We start from the raw sequence: 22,947 nt of genomic DNA on the forward strand, positions 1-22,947 counted from the left end.
TGGATGAGAGTACTGCAGGAACAATAATGTTAGCATCTAGTGGTGCAGTTGAGATATGAGACTGTTTATTATGGACTCTCTCATTCAGTCCTTCTCCATCTAGAGGAGTTTTCTCTCCCTGGATTGTAGCTGACATCCCAGCCACAATCACATCTTGGATGCTAAGAGACTCCAGACGCTTCCAAACAGCTCCACAATCCACATTTTAAAAGTGGGTTTAAAAATCTTGGGACCTGTCAGCAGGTCCACACAAACCTGTCAGTCCTAGGATATGGTCCCCTGCTGTCCTTACAGTCTTCTTTTGAAGCAGATCAAGATGGAGGGTGGACAGGGAACATTCAATGGAAGTTTTTTTTAAAAAAAATCCCTCCATTATGCACTGGACCATATATCTTAATATAAACACAAGTAGATTTGCATGTGCGCATATAAGCTCCAGTGCATAACTGAGGGAATTTTAAAAAAGACTTCTGTCAGGTCAATTGTTAATTTAAATTCTGTTTAGGATTATAAGAATGTTTCAGAGAGTTCTAATTGCTATCTGCTTGTGCTTCCCTTGAACCACCTGTGTGTCTATTTGATAGCCTGATCAGCTGTTTTGGGCTTTTGAAAAGCACGCATGCGCTGGAGCAATCTACACAGGGGGGATAAAAGGAGAGCACTTGTTTTGCATGACTGCAAGGATATACAGTCATGCAAAAGTGCGCATTTTTCATCCAGAATCGGGTTACAAGCGCACCTTTTTAACATGTGCTATTTACCTCTTACCCCGATCCCTCCCGCACTTTGGCTAAACATTGTTTAGCCACCCCCCCCCCTTTAAACCCAGTTACTTCCAGGTTTTATAGAAGTGCCTTCCCTCTTGAATAACTCTCCTCCAAGACACATAGCCTTAGCTGTTAGATTCTTACAGAATATCCTCATGGTCTTAGCCTTGAACTTTCAAAGAAGCTGACCAAGATGCTAGGCTCATTTGGGAGAAGGGCATATCAGCCTGGATAGGTCTTTTGAAAAATTCAGGCCAAATTTACCTATTCATTGGCATGGAAACTACCAGTCACCCTTGCTTTCCTGTTTGATCTGGTTAACACTCACTGGATATGTTTCTTTGCCCCTAAGGTCATGATTTGAGTGTTGGGCTATGACTCTAGAGAAAAAGGTTTCATTCCCCACTTGGCTATCGGAACCCACTAGGTAAATTCAATGGAAATTACTTTTGAGTTGATATGAATAGGAGTATACTGTAAATATAATACAAATGGCTCATGGATAGAGGGGTTGTTAAGCTTTCAAAGTAATTTTATATTCATTATTACAGTTATGATTGTGATTACTTATTTGTAAGATGCCTTGGAATCATTTTGATATAAGAAGAACCAGAATTTTAATGTATTTTGAGCATTGAACTATGGAGACCAAGGTTTAAATCCCCACCCAGGCATGGAAATCTACTGGGTGATCTTGAGCAAGTCACGTGCCCTCAGCCTCAGAAAAAGGCAAGCTCCCTCTGAACCAGTCTTACCAAAAAAAATTCTTTAATAGATCACCTTAGGGTTGCTATAAAGTGTGGATGACTTGAAGGCACACCATCGATGCAACAAGGGTTGAAACATTTAAATACATAGATAAGATATAGACAAAAACATAAATGCATAATTTTATTTAATATTTTCCTATCATTTAGTGAGATCTCAAGACAGAAAAAGAAATAAAACAATGGAGACGATTTATCATGGAACAATTAAAAATATGTATATGAACTGAGCAACTCAAGACAACTTTAAAAGTCTAAGAGCTTTTTCCTAATATACATGCTTAAAAGTCAGTTGGGTTCTCAAAGCTTTAGTAAGAAACATGTATTTTTCTGATACTAAAAAAGAAACCATTTGGGTTTCCAAGGGGAGGGCACTTGCAATTATGATCAAGAAGGCCATATACCATATTTCTGCTTTTGATGGGACAGAAAGGGGTATTTCAGTACTCAAGAGACGTAAATGTACTTCAAGCATGGGTGGGGATAGGGATGAATAAATTGGATCTTGGCCATGTGAAATAAATTAGAAAGCATTTGGGACAGATAAAATTAAATAGGTTGAACATCCTTTGTCCAGAATTCCAAAATACTCCATAATCTGAAATTGTCCACCTGGATGGCTGGGATAGTGACTTTTTTGTTTTCTGATAATTCAATTATGTAAACTATTTATTTAAAATTATTTAAAATATTGTGTAGACCAGGGGTCCCCAAACTAAGGCCCGGGGGCCGGATGCGGCCCATCGAAGCCATTTATCCGGCCCCCACGGCACAAGGGCAGAAGGGGGTTGGGCTAAATGGCCCAAGGGGTCTCTTCTTCTCTTACAGCCATTATTATTATTATTAACATTGAGGCTGGGTAGCCATCTGTCAAGGGTGTTTTGCTTGTGCTTTCAGTGCACAAAGGCAGAAGGGGGTTGGACTCAATGACCCAAAGGGTCTCTTCCAACCCTCTTTATTATTGTTGTTGTTGTTATTATTGATATTATTAATTATAGTTGGCCAACTATAGTCCGGCCCTCCAACGGTCCGAAGGATTGTGAACTGGCCCTCTGTTTAAAAAGTTTGGGGACCCCTGGTGTAGACAATTAACTTCAGGCTATGTGTATAATATATATATGAAACGTAAATGAATTTTGTGTTTCGACTTGGGTCCCATCTCTACAATATCGCATTATGTATACATATGCAATTCAGAAAATGTCTCCTTGAGGCATTTTTTTAAAAGGAAAAAAAAGCACGGATCACTCCAATGTCTCCCTTCTTCTAATGATATTGCTTCAGACACCACTCTTGCTGGCTGACAGCCTTTTTAGTGTGCCGCTTGCAGAAAAATATACGGTGTGTTTTATTTTGTTATTTTAAATAACCATGCCTTCATATCAAGGCAAGAACAAGTTGCTAACCTCCACAAGTCCATGGAGGACATGCTGAAGAGCACCAGCTTAGTAAACAAAGATTAGAGACAGAGATCAAAATCTTCTAGTTTTTAGATGATTCAGAAGTTCTGATGATCTGCATTATTTATCTACCTATAAATGAGATTTTTTATGAAGATCTGAAAGCTATCACTCCAAGGAAACCTTTTACTGTTTGGAAATTAAATATTGATGCTATACTGATTGAATATTGGATTTCTTACAACAGTGAAGGGAAGTGAAATAATATTTAAAAGTTCATTGGCTTCTGTGCTAGTTCACAATTAATCTAGCAACCAGGACTGTGAATCCTTTAACTGTGGAAGGTTGACCTGTGTTTTATTAAATTCGAATGTAATGGCCTTGTTCAAAAATTTGCTCAGTCTTCAAATAATTATATGGGGAAATTGTATCAGTATGGAAAAAGATAACACTGCATTCCACTTTCATGTTTCATATATGAAAAAGACAACAGTCAGGTGAAAAGTCCTTTCATAGAACATAAAGCTTTTCTATGTTAGCAAAGCAAAAATAAAAACCTGGCTCACTTTAAAGGGAAGGCTGTCTGTCGGCATGGTGCACCATAACTTCCAATGAGTATCATGGGGCTTTTGGGTTTAAACTGTCTTTGTCCTGTTGTAGACAAAGTTGGGCAATACTTCTGAGTTTCCTGGAAACTCTGGAATATAGTTCATTGGGGGCAGTTTGGATATTGGGATCTGGTCCAATTTGACTCTCATGTCAATAGATGTCCAGGAGCAGGCATAGAGCTCTATGACTGACCAGTCAGGGGTGGTGACATAGAGAAGTAGAGATGTCTGACCAACAGCCACGAATTCGACACCAGGCTAAACCATCATATATATATATATATATATATATATATATATATATATATATATAGTCCATAAAGTTATAAACACTTAAAGAATCCCACTGAAGTTGCTTCTTTCCCTTAAACATGACTACTACAGAATCACTGAAACTTCATGACGTATTTCCTGGACCAGTACATGCTTAGCATTTTGATGAATCCCAGTTGAAGCACATTCTCAAAATAAAGTCTCCTATTAGAAGCCTAAAGGATAAGTGAATATACATCAAAACTATACATTCATTGAACAGCATGAACAACTGGAGGATTCCTTCTTAACCTATCTCTCTTTGATACTACACACTTATAGCAGGTTAGTTCTACTTTTAACTTGCTGTATCTATATGCTAGGGAGCCCCCAATGGTGCAGCCAATTAAACCACTGAGCTGCTCAACTTGCTGACCAAAAGGTCAGTGGTCTGAATCCAGGGAGCAGAGTGAGCTCCCACTGTTAGCCCCAGCTTCTGCCAACCTAGCAAAACATGCAAATGCGAATAGATCAATAGGTACAGCTCTGGTGGGAAGGTAACAGCACTACATGCAGTCATGCTAGCCACATGATCTTGGAGGTGTCTACGGACAATGCCAGCTCTTTGGCTTACAGATGGAGATGAGCACCAACCCCCAGACACGACTAGAGTTAATGTCAGGGGAAAACCTTTACCTTATCTACATGCTGTTGAATTCTACAGTTTAATGAGGCCCAAAGCTTTCTAGTGGACAATATCTCAAGAAACCATAAAACCCAGCTTCCAATCTTCTAAGGGAGGTGAAGAGCCTAAGTGTAATAAAACTTCAAAATCATAGATGCAATTGTGCCAGTAAAGTTTCCTTCTGTGTAAAGGATATCCCATATTTGTTTTAATTTTTGTTGCATCCCACTTAACTTCATTGGCTGGCTATATACCATCTTACTGATTCAGCTCTTCAACCTGACACTTAATGGCCAAGAGAGTGATTTTGCTGACTGTGAGAGAAATCTCATGCTGGAGAATGCATGAGGTGTTTCTTTTGGCTTTTCATTGCAAATTGTACCAGAATTGGGCAGGGAGAACCTTTCCCTTATCAAATTTTACCCACTTCATGCATGACAAAAAATCTCACATCTTTCCTTAGCACCATACTTTCTCTTATCAGCCTTGCGAGATATAAACATAGATGGTTTGGTCTTTTTATGTAGATTCCAATATAAATAAAATGTTTAAAATTATATCAACACTTTGCTATGCTAGTACTGTGAAAGCTGGATTTTAGATTTAGCAAATGTATTCTGTGTGTTTTTTACTTTAAAGAGTTCTCTTGACTTCAAAGAAACCTATGTATGTATGATTAAAGGAGTGCAGAGGTGCAATGAAAAACTGGAAGGAGGATAACAGCTTTTGCTCTTATATTTGGAGAAAATAATTTCCAACTTTTGAGATCACATAGGCTTTTCAAGAGGCTTTCCAGATCTGACAAGCCTGGGCTTTTATTTTTAAGAGTTTCTTGGCACAGCTGTATTCCTTCATAATGGGTATTTGTTATGGAGACATTGGCAATGGCTTGGGGCCCACATAGATTAAAGGGCTGTGGATCCATTTGTTTAAATCTAGATTTGCTCCACTCACATCAAATGAGGGGGATTAAAGTGCAGTTCTATCTGCAAAAATGGGTGACCAGAGCCAAATCCTCCTCTTATCCACAGCTTTCATCTTTCAACCTCTCTCCAAAGCAACCTTATTTTTGGGAGCAGGGAGAAGAATTTGTCTGAATTGAAAAATGCCAGGAGGAATAGTTTGCAAAGAGGTAAAACTTTAGGTGACAGGAGACGTCAATCCATTTACCATTTTGGTTCAGTTTCAGGAGGAGAAGCGAAGGGAGCATATTATTCTGATATGTCTCAGAATTTAAAAGAAACTCATTTCAGGTTAGAAATAAAATGGTGTGGGAAGTACTAGAAATTGCAGGGAAATCATCCAGGCCAGCATAAATGTTTTGAGATAGATAGATAGATAGATAGATAGATAGATAGATAGATAGATAGAGATAAAGATAGATTAAAAAATAAAGAACACAGCAACAAATATTTCATTTCCAAGCACATTTGCCCCATCTGGGGAAGTATTATTGCTGTTGTGTATAAGCTGAAAGAAAGCCCTGAGAGAAGCCTAGTAACTTTGAAAATCATAGAGGAGGAAAAGGCATTAAAGTTTTGTGTGTGCTTTGTTTCTAGCTGGGACGTACACTCCGAAGCCCCTTCATGAAGTTTGTGGCACACGCTGTGTCTTTTACCATTTTCCTTGGACTGTTAGTTGTGAATGCCTCAGACCGATTTGAAGGAGTCAAGCTCCTTCCCAATGAAACAGCCATGGACCATCCCAAACAAATATTTAGAGTTAAAACCACACAGTTTTCATGGACAGAAATGCTCATCATGAAGTGGGTTCTAGGTAAGTGGATGTATGATTTTTTTATAATTCTCAAAAACACAAATAAAGATGCAAAAACAGGAGTTCACAAAATAACTTTCCAGGTTCTGGCAAATTTTTCCAACTGCTGTATCACATAGCTGATATTACAACAAATGTCACTGTCTTTTTCCTGAGTTGCCATTCGTGTAAATAAGAACTAGAGATAAGAAATGTTCCCCATGCCCTACAGCAGGCATCCCCAAACTAAGGCCCATGGGCCGGATACGGCCCTCCAAGGTCATTTACCTGACCCTTGTCCTAAACCTTAGACTTAGGGTTGACCTAAGTCTGAAACGACTTGAAGGCACACAACAACAACAATCCTAATTTTGGACTATTTTATCACATTCCAGTCCCCCAACAGTCTGAGGGACCGTGAACCAGCCATCCACTTAAAAAGTTTGAGGACCTCTGCTCTACAGTCTACTCTGTGCTTGGAAAGCGAGGAACTGAGGATTATTTATCTAAAACTGAAATTATCGTTGAGACAACTGAATACTGATTCAGCTACTTCCCCTGAACTCAATTACTCTGTGATATAAATAAACAATTCATGCAAATAAAAATATATTAAGCCCAAATGCTGCAAGATATTTGTTCCAAGAGAAAGTGAACAAATGACAAAGTGTACAAAATTCATGCATGACAAGATAGATTATTTATTTTTGAAATCATACTAAAATGACTTCAAAGGGATGGGTTTTTTGAGACAGGCTATATACATGCAAGATGTATTTTGCTTTTGCCAGCTCTCGGAATATTTTAGAATGGTGCTATAACATCTTGCTGCGTTTTTTCTTTTTTAAAGTACATACATATGAATTTGATAATGGAATATTTGGAATACAATATAATTCACTGACTTTTCTGAACTAGACACTATTTAATGTGAAAACTGCTATTGTAAACCAGCCCATGCTTTGAAATCTGCTGGGAAGCTGTTTTCTTTGTCTTGCTAACCTCACAGATGCATCTGGTAGAACACGGGAGTCTTCCTAGGGTACATTACTATGTATGCAGTATTAATGCAGGTTGACGACACTTTAGCTGTAGTGATCCAATGCTATGCTATGCTGGCATTTGTAGTCTGATGAGCCACCAGCACACTTTGGTGGAGAAAGCTAAATACTTTGTAAAACTATAGCCCCCATGATTCCATAACATTGAGCCATGAAAGTTTGAAGTGGTGTCAAACTGCATTAATTCTACAGTGTAGATGCACCCTCATTGTATGCCCCCAAGCTCTGGAACTCCTTTCCAAGAGAGGTTAGACTGGCAACTTCTCAACTGGCCTTTGATTTGTGATGTTTAAGGCCTGTCTCACTAAACAGTGTGTTGGATCTTGCTAACTATTGTGCTTGTAACAGTGTATGTTTTAATCTGCCTTTAATTTTTGATTGTTTAATTTTGTTTTGTTTTTTGTGTCTTGTGAATTTTTAACAATGTGTTTACATCTATATATATAAAAGGATAAAAAAAATTCAGCCTAGGACAAAACAACAAAACTACACAACCCCTCATCCATGCCTCTACGTTAATGCAACAAAAAGAAAAGAAAAATAAAGTCCTAATTAGAGCGAGAGGAATAATTGTTTTTTATCAAATTACTGCCAGTTACATGGCTAAACTTTGTCCACTTGGTCTCCTAGCAACCTACTCAGCCCAGGGGACAGGCACAGTTAGGCCTCAGGCCTCTTCCACACTGCCTATAAGATACAGATTATCTGATTTTAACTGGATTATATGGCAGTGTAGACTCAAGGCCCTTCCAGACAGCTATATTACCCATTTATAATCTTATATTGAGCCCCGGTGGCGAAGTGCGTTAAAGCACTGAGCTGGAGACCGAAAGGTCCCAGGTTCAAACGGCGGGAATGGCCGCTGTTAGCTCCAGCTCCTGCCAACCTAGCAGTTCGAAAACATGCCAATGTGAGTAGATCAGTAGGTACCGGTCCGGCGGGAAGGTAACGGCGCTCCATGCAGTCATGCTGGCCACATGACCTTGGAGGTGTCTACGGACAATGCCAGCTCTTTGGCTTAGAAATGGAGATGAGCACCAATCTCCAGAGTCAGACATGACTGGACTTAACGTCAGGGGAAACCTTTACCTTTTTAAATCTTATATTATCTGCTTTGAACTGGATTATCTTGAGTCCACACTGCCAGATAATTCACTTCAGTGTGCATTTTATACAGCTGTGTAGAAGGGGCCTCATATAATCCAGTTCTAAGCAGATAATATAAGATTATAAATATACAGTAGAGTCTCACTTATCCAACATAAACAGGCCGGCAGAATGTTGGATAAGTGAATATGTTGGATAATAAGAAGGGATTCAGGAAAAGCCGATTAACATCAAATTAGGGAATGATTATACAAATTAAGCACCAAACATCACATTATACAACAAATTTGACAGGAAAAAGTAGTTCAATGCTCAGTAATGCTATGTTGTAATTACTGTATTTACAAATTTAGCACCAAAATATCACAATGAATTTAAAACATTGACTACAAAAACATTGACTACTAAAAGGCAGACTGCGTTGGATAATCCAGTACACTGGATAAGCGAATGTTGGATAAGTGAGATTCTAGTCCAACCCAATTCTGCCATGGAGGACACAATCCAAGCACGCCCAACAGATGGCCACCCAGCCTCTCAATAATAATAATAATAATAATAAGAAGAAGAAGAAGAAGAAGAAGATGATGATGATCATACAATCATAAGGTTAGGAGACACCCCTAAGGATCATCCAGTTCAACTTCCTTCTACCATGCACGACGACACAAACCAAGCACTCCTGACAAATGGCCATCCAAGATCTGCACAGTAATAATACAAATCGAATCATAGAATCAGACAGTTAGGAGAGACCCCTAAAGCCCATCCAGTCCAACCCAACTCTGCCATTGGACGATACAATCCAAGCATTCCCAACAGATGGCCAGCCAGCCTCTCAATAATAATAAGAATAAAAAGAAGAAGAATATAATACAATCCTAAGGTTAGCAGATACCCCTAAGGATCATCCAGTTCAACTTCCTTATATCATGCAAGAGGACACAATCCAACCACATGGCCATCCAATAACTGCACAGTAATAATGCAAATCGAATCATAGAATCAGACAGTTAGGAGACACCCCTAAAGGCCATCCAGTCCAACCCAATTCTGCCATGCAGGACACAATCCAAGCATTCCCAACAGAAGGCCACCCAGCCTCTCAATGCTAATACTAATAATAATAATAACAACATCATCATACAATCCTAAGGTTTGGAGTGACCCCTAAGGATCATCCAGATCAACTTCCTTCTACCATGCAGGAGGACACAATCCAAGCACTCCTGACAGATGGCCATCCAGCCTCTACATGATGATGATGATGATGATGATGATGATGATAATAGAAGCATAGAATCCAAGAGTTTGGAGAGACCCATAAGGGCCATCCAGCCCAACCCTTTCTACTATGCAGCAGGACACAATCCAAGCATTCACAACACATGGACAACATATAAATACTATACAATACTACACAGGGACATAGACCCCCTCTACCCTCACCACTTTCACAGTACACAAACAACCAAATGCATACTCAACATAAAGACAACCATACAACAGACATTCAATACCACCACTACTTCAACAAGTTCTCACCAACACCACCAGACGCCACAGCAACGCGTGGCCAGGCACAGCTAGTTTTTTATAAATTGTTTTGACTCCTGAGCTAGGAAAAAGAAAGGCTATAAATGATGATGATGATGATATGCTAAATTTCCTTTCTGGGGCCTTTTGCATGGATATAACAACAACAATGGTGCTAGTAGGACCTAAATACCCTAAAGGCACCACATTGTGTTTGATCTTGGAAGCTGGGCAAGGTCAACCTTGGTTAGCATTTGAATGGGAGTCTGCCAACAAATACCATGTGCTACAGGCTATATTTCAGTGGAAGGAACTGGAAAAACCACCTCTGAATATTCCTTGTCTAAGAAAATCCTAGGAAATTTATGTGGGTGTCATAAGTCAACAGAAGATTTGAAGGCATACACACATAGTGCTAGTGAGTAAACTTAAAAAAATATGTTGCTATCTGAGGCAGAACAGCAGTAATTGTATCTGATTATTCAGCTTCACCCACTCAAACCAAGGTGCAGTCATGTTATTTTGGCACACGAGGCATATAATCACACCTGACAGTATTAACAAAACAATTAATTACAAATTTTCTGCCCTGCAATGACACTCAATATCTGCTGTTAACCTTATTCTGGCAAGTACTATAATGAAGTACAAATCAGAAAGTTTCAAGTTAAGAATCTCATTCTTACTATGAAGTCATTAGATGGACTCACAGATGTAAGGCTCTGTTTCAGGACCCTTCCACACAGCCATATTATCCAGAATATCAAGGTGGAAAATCCCACAATATTTGCTTTGAACTGGGTTATCTGAGTCCACACTGCCATATATTCCAGGTCAAAGCAAAAAATGTGGGATGTTAGTCAGCTATGATGAAGGAGCCTCAGCTGATCTATCAACAACATTGGAGCTTGTAAAAGTAATTTACCGTACTGGGCTGAGTTACATATGGCAAACAGATAATGCACATGAAGCACTTTGAAGACTTGAAAATCCTATGCAGTAAATAAATATAGTATTATTTCTTGATTATCCTGAAAATTTGTTAATCTTGGCACACTGGATGCTACAATGAAGTATAGACTGCTCTGCCTAACACTGGTTGAGCACCCCCTATACAAAATGAGACCAGAAATGTTCTGTTTTTCTCATTTTATTTTATTTTATTGGATTTTGGAATACAGGTTGTCCCCGAGTTACAAACATAAAAATGACTTATATTTAAGAATGGGAGTGAGACGACAGGAAGTGAGAGACATCTACCCCCCCCCCCCCCCCCCGGACAAAAATTCACTCATGAGAGAGTTACATGGAAAAAAGATGTCTTAACTGGAGCTTTATCCCCAATCCTTGTTTCCACAACAAGCCACATTTTTCAAAATCTAATTGTCACAGTGACAGAAAGTGAAGTGAAATCTTCTGAACAAGGGCACATACAGCAAAATAAACACCACATGGCTGTTAACCCTTCCCTATTCTATCCAAACATAGATAGCCTATGCAATCAATGAAAAAAATGTTCCAATACTCATTACAAAATTGTGGAGAGTGGTGAATAATTTTTGAGGATGTTTCCGAAATTATGGCCCTAAAATATTTGTAACTATAATGAAGTAACAATTTTTTCATTACTTTCTTGTTAAGTAATTGAGCAAGTGGGGAAATTTCAGGGGCTCATTTCTATAGCTGTCATGATGACACTTGCTGTAATTGTACCTCGCATTTTCCACTGTTAGTTTCAGATCGTTACACCCCATCCACTAATTTTGGAGAATTTTTGATTTTTTTTACAAACAGTATTTTTTAAAATAAAACTACAAAAGCTATCTACTTGAATTGTATATACAATGCACAAGATAACCAGGGCATCACTCCCCTCACGTTTCAGAAATATTCACAAATCTACTAATTTTGGGGGATTTTAAAATTTTTAGACCAAAACATTTATCCCCAAAAGACTACAGCAGCAATCGCCTTGAATGTCTACCTAAAAGTGTCTATATTTTATATTATTATTATTATTATTATTATTATTATTATTATTATTATTATTTATATTCCACGCTCTCTCCCTGAGCGAACTCAGAGCGGATCACAGAAAACATACAAGGCAAACATTCAATGCCGTCACAATTTTTGACACATGATTAACCACAAAACTTCAACATAGCATAGATTCATACTACAGTAGAGTCTCACTTATCCAACATAAATGGGTTGGCAGACTGTTGGATAAGTAAATATGTTGGATAATAAGGAGGGATTAAGGAAAAGCCTATTAAACTTCAAATTAGGTTATGATTTTACAAATTAAGCACCAAAACATCATGTTTAACAAATTTAACAGAAAAAGTATTACAATAAGCAGTAATGATATGTAGTAATTACTGTATTTACGAATTTAGCACCAAAATATCATGATGTATTGAAAACATTGACTACAAAAATGCGTTGGATAATCCAGAACGTTGGATAAGCGAGTGTTGGATAAGTGAGACTCTACTGTATTACTTACTTACTTTAGTCCTCTTTGCAAATTCAATAATTTTATTTATTCTTATTAGACTGATTCTAAATGGCTGGCTGCTGCAGCCCTCATTGGCACTTTCTGATGCTGAACACTGCATTCTGGGAAATGTAGTTTACGGCAGGGACTTTTGAATTCTCTGCCACAAGGGGCCTCACCTGCCCAAACCATATTTCCCAGAATGCTGTGTTCTCAGTCTCCTGCCCAGCTCAGCTAGTCCTGCCCCAACTGCCTTTCCTTATGGTGACCAGCAAGCAGCCTTGGTCTTAATTTAAACACCTGCAGTGGCCTCTTTGGATGTGTCAAAGTTGTTTAATGCTTATACTGAAAATTAAACTGACTTGGGAGGCTTCCAGATGTTACAGAATCTTAACAAAAAATATTGGTGAGTGTTTTGATTCTTAATTTTTTTTCTCCCCCTTTCTTGCATGTTTCTTAAAAAAAATTCATGTGAACGAATCTAATGAATTACTAACGACTTATGAGGATTAATGATAGTTTTGCACAGCCCACATACAAATTCAACTTAAAAACAAACCTATTCGTAACTTGGGGACTGCCTGTGTTTACATATACATAATAAGTTATTTGGAGATGGTTTCCAACTCCAAACACAAAATTCAGAAGATAATTTTATGCATAATATTTAATACTTTTGTGCATGAAGCAAAATCTGTGTGCACTGAACCATCACAAAGTAAATGGATCAATATCTCAGCCACCCAAATGGCTAATTTTGGATTTCAAAGTACCAGATTGGAGAATATGGACTAGGAGTGTTCAACTTGTATAATTTTGCGTTTCACATTTAGGCTGACCATGAAGATATATGAGCTTAGAAAGTATAATATCTCCCATGGTGTGTTGGGCTGGTGGAAAATTCTGAGGATTTTAATCCATACAAGTAATTTGGTCAAGCTCTAGTGAGGAATGTTGTATGTGCCAATGTGGCAAGAAAGGGACACTAAATGCTAGAAAAAGTTGAGTGCACTATTTGACTGGAAAACATGACTGAAAAATTGCAACAATTTGTTTTATAACACTAAAAAAGTTTGTGTTCCTTTGTAGGAATGATATGGTCAGAATGCAAAGAAATTTGGGAAGAAGGCCCCCGAGAATATGTCATGCATCTTTGGAACTTGTTGGATTTTGGGATGCTCTCAATCTTCGTGGCTTCCTTCACTGCCAGATTTATGGCATTCCTCAAAGCATCAGAAGCACAACATTATGTGGATCTATATGTTCAGGATGAGGACCTCAATAATGTCACCCTTCCTCCTCAGGTTGCCTACTTTACATATGGTAAGGCCACATAATGACTGAAAGGGGTTTTCTTTTTCAGCCTAAGTTCCTTCTGAAATTCAGAGCAGTTTGCAGAGTTTTCCTCTCCAATGCATCCAATCTGGGCAGTCTGGTGAATGAGCTCATAGACCAGAAATGTGTTCTGCAATGACATTCTGGATTTGTACAGAGATCAAACACAGTTCAGTTGGGTGGAGTGACAGAACAACCTAAGCAATACAAAGAACAAGAGTCTACTCTCCTATGTGTTGTTAAGGTTCAATTTAGATAAGACATCCTACAGATGAAGGGTCTGTTTTATTTTCCCAAAATGAGAACAAAAGAAAATGTATTCTCCACCTGATATTATGCACTTTTCTTAAAAGCAGTCACAGCATATGAATCAATGTTAGGGTAAGATCCTCTTGCAATATTAAAAGGTCAATTAAATAATCATTTAGCTTACACTAAGACTGACAGTCAGCTCTTGGTAGCAAAGTGGGTAACTACATTAGATAGATGATAGATAGATTATTTATGTTGTTGCTTAGATTGCCATCATAGGGTCATTTCTACTCCCTCCGGCTATAATCAAATCAGATTTTGCAAAATTCCAACTCATCTCAGCCATTTCAATTTTATGAGTGACTTTCTAGTACAAGTTTGTACAGAAATATTCCTCCAGTGAAAAGAAATGAAACCAGGTCTAAACAATCAGTGGTCAGTTTGCATTTTGGAACCCAACAATATCTCTGTGATACAAAGCAATGGCCATGGTGTTTCGAAGGTAAGAAGATACAGCTGAGATGGGGAAGTGCTTTTCCCCCACAGAATATATTGAGAAAAGGCAGTTGGAAGTAGGTCTTCAAGGGAAAGGAATGTTAAAACAATGTCTATGCATGGGAACAGAAATATTACAACTAGATAATAATAATAATTAATAATAATAATTTATTTGTATTCTGCCCTATCTCCCCGAGGGTACTCAGAGCAGATTCCAACATATAATGACAAACATTCAATGCCTCTGTAAAACTAACAAATACTGACATAAAATACCAGAGAAACCCCTCATATGAAAATAACATTAAAAACTAACATCTGACTATTATAAATTTTAATGACTATTATAAATTTTAATTTTCACCACTCGTGTAACTTCCTTCAGTTAAAAAAAAAGGTCATGATGAAGAAGAAAAAAAGAACTACAGTTCACAATTGCTGGTGGCTTGTGAACAGGTTGTGAAACAGTGAGCTTTTTGCTTTTTTGCTTTTTGGTGTATTTCTTTGCCAAGTACTTTGCATTTTTATATCACCATTTGTTCAGATTTTTTTTCTTTTTTATATAAATATGGACATTTTAGCTTTGTTTTTGTTTTTTGGTTTTCTCTCTCTCCCTTTTTGATCCTTTTTAAATCTCAGTTTTCCCACTTTCTATACAATCAAATGTTCTCACTCTTTCGATGTTAATTTATCTTATAAGGTAAAACTTCAATAAAAATATATTAATTAAAAAAAACGAACATCAAATTAAAGCCTAACATCAGTAAATTAAACATAAAAATCAATAAATTAAACTACATGTAGTCAAACAAAATTATATAATAACATAAAATCTAAACAAACATCCACATTAATTTACAACAGCCAGATTTAGTTTCAACTTATTAGCCCTTATTCAGTCCATCACTGATGACAGACACTTGTTTGTGGGCAGAATGGCATCCTTGGTATTAGGTGGAAAGCAGCAATAACTTTGGGTGCTGTCCGCATACATTTGTGTCACGTGGTTCTGTTGAATTCTTTGAGATCTGTTTGAAATATTTGAGAAAGCAGTCATGTTGGGGTAGAGAAAGAAGCCCAAGTTAAACAGTTGGGAGCAGAAGAAAACCTCATTAAAATTTGTTTTATATATGCTTATTTGGTTTCTGCATGTCAAAGCAAAAAACTGGTTACCAGTTAATATTCTTTTGATACCCCCCTGTTTTAAAATTAACTGTCCTCCCTCCAGACCTTGAGGTATCAATTCATATTTTAATTAGGTATATTAAATTTGCATTAATAACATTTATTATTGCTCATCATGATAGAATTAAAACCATCTGGATGCTTTATTAATAATTTTCTGCTCAGGCTTTAAGGTGTTTATCCACAGTGAAGAATTAACTGCCACTTTAGCTGCTATGAATCAATGTTATGGAATCCTAGGAGTTGTAGTTTTGTAAGACACCAGCACTCTGGTAGAGAAGACTAAAGACCTTGTAAAATGACAGCTGTCATGATTCAATTGTATTGAACTAAAGTGGCAACTAAAGTGGTGTCAAACTGCATGAATTCTATAATGTAAATGCACCCAAAGACAGCAAGGACTTGTCTTATGAGTGCATCTACACTGCAGAATTAATGCAGTTTGGCAATGCTTTAACTGCCATGGCTCAATGCTACGGAATCCAAGGAGTTGTAGCTTGGTGAGGCACCAGCACTGTTTGGAAGAGAAGGCTAAAACCCTTGTAAATTAGTAATTCCTAGGATGTCATAGTATTGAGCTAGGGCAGTTAAAGTAGTGTCAAACTGTATTAATTCTAGAGTGGGGATGTACCCCAGACAATTGCAGTTAGTTTTAACCTTCCATACAAAACTAATTTTGAACTGGGCACATTCAGGATTACATTGTTACAGTTTCCTACAAAAATATAGAGAACGATCAGGAAAGCATAGAAATCATAATAACTGGATATGTTCCAAGGTGGCAATTTATGTAATTTAGAACAAGACTGACTTCAGTTATCATATCCAGACACTTGTAAATAATTTACATTTTTTCGAGGAAAGAATAAATGCTAAACTTCAAAAACACGCATAGTAAAGCCTTTATGCTGTAGGATGTGCATAGAAGTTATGTTTTCACTAGTCTTTTTAAAAAGAAACTGATGGTATTTAAATATTGTAGGTTAAGGAGCTCCCTCTTATGGGCTACTTTGTAATCAGAAGAACTATTCAATAATGTAGTATGTGTGTTTTCAAGTCATGTCTGATTTATGACAACCTTAAAGTGAAACTATCACAGAATTTGTTCAGAGGTGGTTTGGGAACAGTAACTTAAATCAAATTCATGGGATTGGTTTTTGTTTAAGGATGGAAGTATGGTACTAAAATATTGAACAGCACTTTCTTATAAAAAAGAAATATAGTCATGTGTGATGGTTTCGTTTGCATTCTTGCAGTATCAGTTGCTGACTTCCCATTATATCGTTCTGGTCCATTCTGTGTGAATAAGGCATCTTCCTTTGACCCTGCCTGATACACTGATGTGTATGGGTCATGATTATATCACTTTTGTGGTCCTTTATGTATGAGTCTGTGATAGTATTATTCTGGTGGAATAAAGAGGTTGACTCAGGAGAGTTGCTAAGCCATAAGAAACCTGAACTTCCATAGGTTTTCAAATGGGTTTCTGATGCAATATAGATCATTAATGCTACTGTATGGCCATTGTGGGAATGGCACAAGAAAAAGCATTACATTGCAATTTAACATTAAGCAGAGGGATCAGAGAAGAGAATGAAGCAAAGGAGAGGAGGGGAAGAAAGGATACAGAAGCTGTATAGCAAGAGGTAGGTGAAAAAGTGGTACAAGGAATAAATGCAAGTAGTCAAATGCCCATCATACTCCAATGGACACATGGTCATTCAGATGCTTTAACTAAAATAATCAGGCATTTAAAATCAGGAAAGAAATTGCTGGCTTCTCCTAGGCTCCAAAACTCACTTCCAAAGAAATGTTGATGGGCCCATCTCTGCTCTCTTTATTCCATCAGGCAAAACCCTTTCTATTTGAAGAAACCTTTTTAGCCTTTAATTCTTGTTGGCATAGACCAGTGGTTTTCAACCTGGGGTCCCCAGGTGTTATGGCCTATAACTCCCAGAAATCCCAGCCAGTTTACCAGCTGTTAGGATTTCTGAGAGTTGGAGGCCAAAACATCTGGGGACTCACAGGTTGAGAACCACTGGCATAGACGAATGTGTAATGGGTGTGTGCTCTTTTAATATGTAATATGTATTCTTATTTTAAAACATTTAAAACCAAGTTGTTGTGATTTTTTCGGGCTGTATGGCCATGTTCCAGAAACAATCAGGGCTTGTAATGTTTTTTATAATTATGGTTTTGGGCATTAAATTTTGCCAATTTTGTGAGCTGCCCTGAGTCCCCTCAAATGAGAAGGGTGGGGTATAAATGCTGTAAACAAATAAATAAATAAAATAGCTAACACCTCCCAACAAAGGATTTCCCCAAGCAGGAATTAGCCAGGCCTTGGGCTGCAAGGCCATTAAATGCTAAGCAAGGTGATTAATCACAACACTCATACTTGCCTCCAACAGACAATAGTTATTTCTTCCACAGATATATAAACCTCACTTGCTTAGTTTCCAATATACCTCATAAATTCTGAGGATGCCTGCCATAGATGTGGGTGAAACCTCAGGAGAGAATGCTTCTGGAACATGCCCATACAGCCTGGAAAACTCACAACAACCCAGTGATTCTGACCATGAAAGCCTTCAACAACACATTTAAAACCAAATTGTTTGTTTAATATTGTTTTATCTTTTGCATCCTGCATTGAGTCCCAATTGTGGTGAAAGAAAGGATATAAATCAAATGCATGGATTCTATTCAATGGATTTACGCTAGTGGGACTAAAACAGTTTTAAACCCAACAAAGTCCATGTCTACAAAAAAGGGGTGCATTTGAAGAAGGCTTAATGAAAGAAGGAGTTGGCTCCAGGCCGGTATTATGAAAGAGCATCAAAGGACAGTCTCACAGTGAGACAGGTTATGGAACAGAGCAACTTTGGGACATTTTTAGTACTGCTTATGGAAAGAGATTTAAGGGACATTAGACATAGACTCAGAGAACCATGATACAGTGGTTGGAGCATTAGCCTAGTCTCTTGCAGACCAGGGTTTGACTCTCTGCTCAGCCTGACCTTGGATAAGTCACACACTCTCAGCTTGAAAGGAAGGCAATGACAAACCTTCTCTAAATAAATCTTGCCAAGGAAATCATATGAGAAGATTGTTATAAAAAGAAGTTCATTTGAACCCTCGGAAGCAAACCTAATGCTGATCGTGGGGCTCACTTCAGTGGTCTGTTCACCACCTGTCTACCCAGGCATCCTGCCATAACATCTCACAAATGATGTTACATCTTGGCATAATGTTCAGGAAGAAACTGGAGAGTGGAAAAGGCCCCATTGGCAACCACCATTGTTCCCTGTACCATAAAGCAGTTTCAACGCAAACCACAACTTTGGTATTGTTGTTACCAACGGGAAACACAGGCAACCATACAAAAAGAAAAGAAAAGAGAGTGAACTGTTTCACATTCCTCTTTTGCCCTTTCAGCTCACGCCTATTCCTTTTATTCAGCCAAAAGACATTTGAGATTTTCTGAACTTTTGACCAAGCAATAATTCTTACCAAGTTGAACACATTAAATCAATAATGTTAGTTAATGCACTGCTGCCGAGACATATTAAATCCATACTTATTCTCCTAAATAATCTTCCATGCCTCTTGATGTCTATTCCTGTTTGTGAACAATGTATTCATAGGCTGTGTGTGCCATATAGATTTAGTCACCAAATCATGTTTTGTGCATACACTTTTCCATCAGAGCAAATTGTAGATGAATAGATCCATTCTAATTTAGCAGTGGTTTGTAAAAAAAAAAATAACATACCAAATAGCTTTTTTAATTGCAAATTATTATGCTGTTTCTTTTTCAATAAAACTGGGAGCTATGCACACAAATGCAGCCATAGAACCATGTAAGTTGGTTTAAAAATGTGTGTGTGTGTAGAATTGATTTTCCATAAGAAAAAAGCCTCATTTTTCTATAGAAGAGTTCTAATCTCTTGTAACATTTTGTATGATGGAACAAGATAAGATGGGATTTTCATCAAGTTTCCTACTTTCCCCATGCTTTTTATGCCACCAGGAAATCTTGCTCTGGAGAATTATAGGACTTCCATAACATAATAGTGTAGAAATACATTGGCAAAAATTCTCAAAACATCCCAAACACATTTCTACTTGGAAAATTTTCATAAGTGTAGAAACCACTACAATGACTGGCTCTTCCACTCATTCTCTTATTGCACCATGCAAACTGAATTTAATTATGCTGCTAGACTGTAACTCATATCTTTCATGAATCCTGGTTATGATGACTAGGGTGATAGGATTTGCAGTCCAGCAGCTCTAAGTGAATACTTTCCCACAAGTCTGTGCTCTATGGATTACCTAAGAAATCATAAACATATACCAGATATACACTCCAGAGTATACAGTATGTATGGCTGTTATTTCCCAGAGGGCAAAATAGACATGAGTATTTTATCTTTCTACTGAGGTATGATGTCTTTATTGCACCCATTAGTAGAAAAAGACCAATGATTCCCTTTTGGCACAGAGCCAGGATCTGATCCCAGGTTTTCTGCTTTAATCTGGGTTATATGAGTTTGCACTGCAAGATAACAAGGGATAAACAGAAAACCTTGCATCAGATCCTGGGATATAAGGCCTGTTGGGAAGGTGCAGCCAGGTTGCTAACTGGGGCTGGCTGCAGGGAATGGACACCTCCCCCCCCCCCCCCCGTTACAGCAGCTCCACTGACTGCCAATTTGTTTTCAAGCACAAGGCAAATAATAATAATAATAATAATAATAATAATAATAATAATAATAATAATAATAGTGGTGATGGGCACATTGAGTGCCGTGCCAAAAGATCTCAGCCGGCATTTGGAAACAATAGACATTGACAAAATTACGATCTGTCAACTGCAAAAGGCCACCCTACTGGGATCTGCACGCATCATCCAAAAATACATCACACAGTCCTAGACACTTGGGAAGTGTTCGACTTGTGATTTTGTGAAACAAAATCCAGCATATCTATCTTGTTTGCTGTGTCATACAATAATAATAATAATAATAATAATAATAATAATAATAATAATAATAATAACAACTTTGTTTTATGCCTGCCTCCATCTCCCCAAAGGGACTTGGGGCAGCTTACATATGGCACAAAGTGACTAAAACAACGCATAAAATAAACACATATTACAATACAGAATAAAATCAGTAGTATATAAAACAACAATTTAAAACAAAGTACTGGTTATTACCAAGGTGAAAAAAGAAAGTGCAAAAGTTGGGTTGCAGTTAAACATTAAGAAAACCAAGATTATGGCAACCAGACTGATTGATAACTGGCAAATAGAGGGCTAAAACGTGGAGGCAGTGACAGACTGAACTATGGACAAAGTATGAGAATGAACGGATCTGATTTTATGTTTTAAATGTATATTTTGTAACTCATAATGTATTTTAATAGTTTTAACTTTTTATGCTCTGTTTTTATATTGATTTGTATGGGCATCTAATTGTTGCCACTATTGTAAGCCGCCCTGAGTCCCTTCGGTTGAGAAGGGCGGGATATAAATGTGAGAAATAAATAAATAAATAAATATTTCTAGGCATGAAGATTACTGCAGATGCAAACTCGGTAAAATCATGAAGAGTAGAGACATTACACTGGCAACAAAGGTCTGCATAGTTAAAACAATGGTATTCCCCATAGTAACCTATGGATGCGAGAGCTGGACCATAAGGAAGGCTGATCAAAGGAAGATAGATGCTTTTGAACTGTGGTGTTCGAGGAAAATTCTGAGAGTACCTTGGACCACAAGAAGATCCAACCAGTCCATACTCCAGGAAATAATGCCCGGCTGCTCATTGGAGGGAAGGATATTAGAGGCAAAGATTAAGTACTTTGGCCACATAATGAGAAGACAGGAAAGCTTGGAGAAGATCATGATGATGGGGAAAATGAAAGGAAAAATGAAGAGGGGCCGACCAAGAGCAAGATGGATGGATGGTATCCTTGAAGTGACTGGCTCAACTTTGAAGGAGCTGGGGTTGTAATTTGTGAAGGTCACACAGTGGATTTCCACAACCCAGCAGGAATTCAAACCCTTGCCTCCACGGTCACAGTCCAATGCTTCAAACACTACACCATACTGTTCCTTTGCCTGCATTGAGATCCCACCAGAACAACTGAACTAAAATAGAAAGAACATCTGGTACCAAATGTAGTCCAGTGACTCTACCATTGGCATCCTTATTCTCATGTATGTTTTTTTTACTTCTTTTGTCTGATGAAAAAGTTTATGAATTTCAAATATGTGCATGATGTTGTGCATTTCAATTAGGAAATAAAAGTATTGCTCTTTTGTGGATTTTAGATTTTTGTTGTATTTTCCTGAATGGCCAACATAGCTATCCCTAAATATGTTTCATAGTTTCAGTGCAAGTTTGATATCAATTCTGCTGTTGGCTCATGATATTTAGTAAAATGAGACAAGGCCAGGAATGGAAGACACAAGAGAGGAATTGATCTTGAGCACTTGCCATCTTGTCATCTCTGCAACAAAAAAGGTGATGAGAATCAGATGAGCCTTTATATCTAGCGGAACTGCTTATGAAGCAACTGAGAAGAAACTCTGAAAGAAACTGATCAGGCTATTCTCTATATTGACTGTAAAACTATTACCTCACTGAGGCCAAATTGTTCATGATTTTCCTTTTCTAGGAAGAGATTGAACAAATCAGACTGGAATTGCTGAATAGCCAGACAACCCAATAACAAGCCTCCAACCTGCATTAAATCTCTCTTGGTTAGGAACCATTTATTTCTGCTTAGAGCACTTATCAAAATGTTAAGTAGGAGCACATGCCATGCCAGGGTATCCTGAAGAAGATGACCTTCTTAGGGTAGAAGCTATTCATGTCTATCAGTGATTAAGGGCTGACAGTTTCTATATTGTGCCCCTGGTGGCGCAGCGTGTTAAAGTGCTGAGCTGCTGAACTTGTGGACTGAAAGGTCACAGGTTTGAATCTGGGGGTGGAGTGAGCACCCGCTGTTAGCCCCAGCTTCTGCCAACCTAGCAGTTAGAAAACATGAAAATGTGAGTAGATCCATAGGTACCACTCTGGTGGGAAGGTAACAGCACTCCATGCAGTCATACCGGCCACATGACCTTGGGGGTGTCTCTTCGGCTTACAAATGAAGATGAGCACCAACCCCCAGAGTCGGACATGACTGGACTTAATGTCAGGAGAAAACCTTTACCTT

General features: G+C 37.9%; 1 protein-coding gene across 2 annotated transcripts in view; it reads left to right on the plus strand.

Annotated features, from left to right (window-relative positions):
• Positions 1-22,947, plus strand: part of trpc7 (transient receptor potential cation channel subfamily C member 7) — a 172,041-nt gene that overhangs the window by 113,662 nt on the left and 35,432 nt on the right. For both annotated transcript variants that reach the window (XM_062970336.1, XM_003223951.4), the window contains exons 5-6: positions 6,039-6,255; positions 13,531-13,764. In XM_062970336.1, the coding sequence (XP_062826406.1) occupies positions 6,039-6,255; positions 13,531-13,764 (451 nt within the window). The remainder of the gene's footprint in view (positions 1-6,038; positions 6,256-13,530; positions 13,765-22,947) is intronic.

The sequence above is a fragment of the Anolis carolinensis genome, chromosome 2, assembly GCF_035594765.1.
Source record: "Anolis carolinensis isolate JA03-04 chromosome 2, rAnoCar3.1.pri, whole genome shotgun sequence".
Lineage (NCBI taxonomy): Eukaryota > Metazoa > Chordata > Lepidosauria > Squamata > Dactyloidae > Anolis > Anolis carolinensis.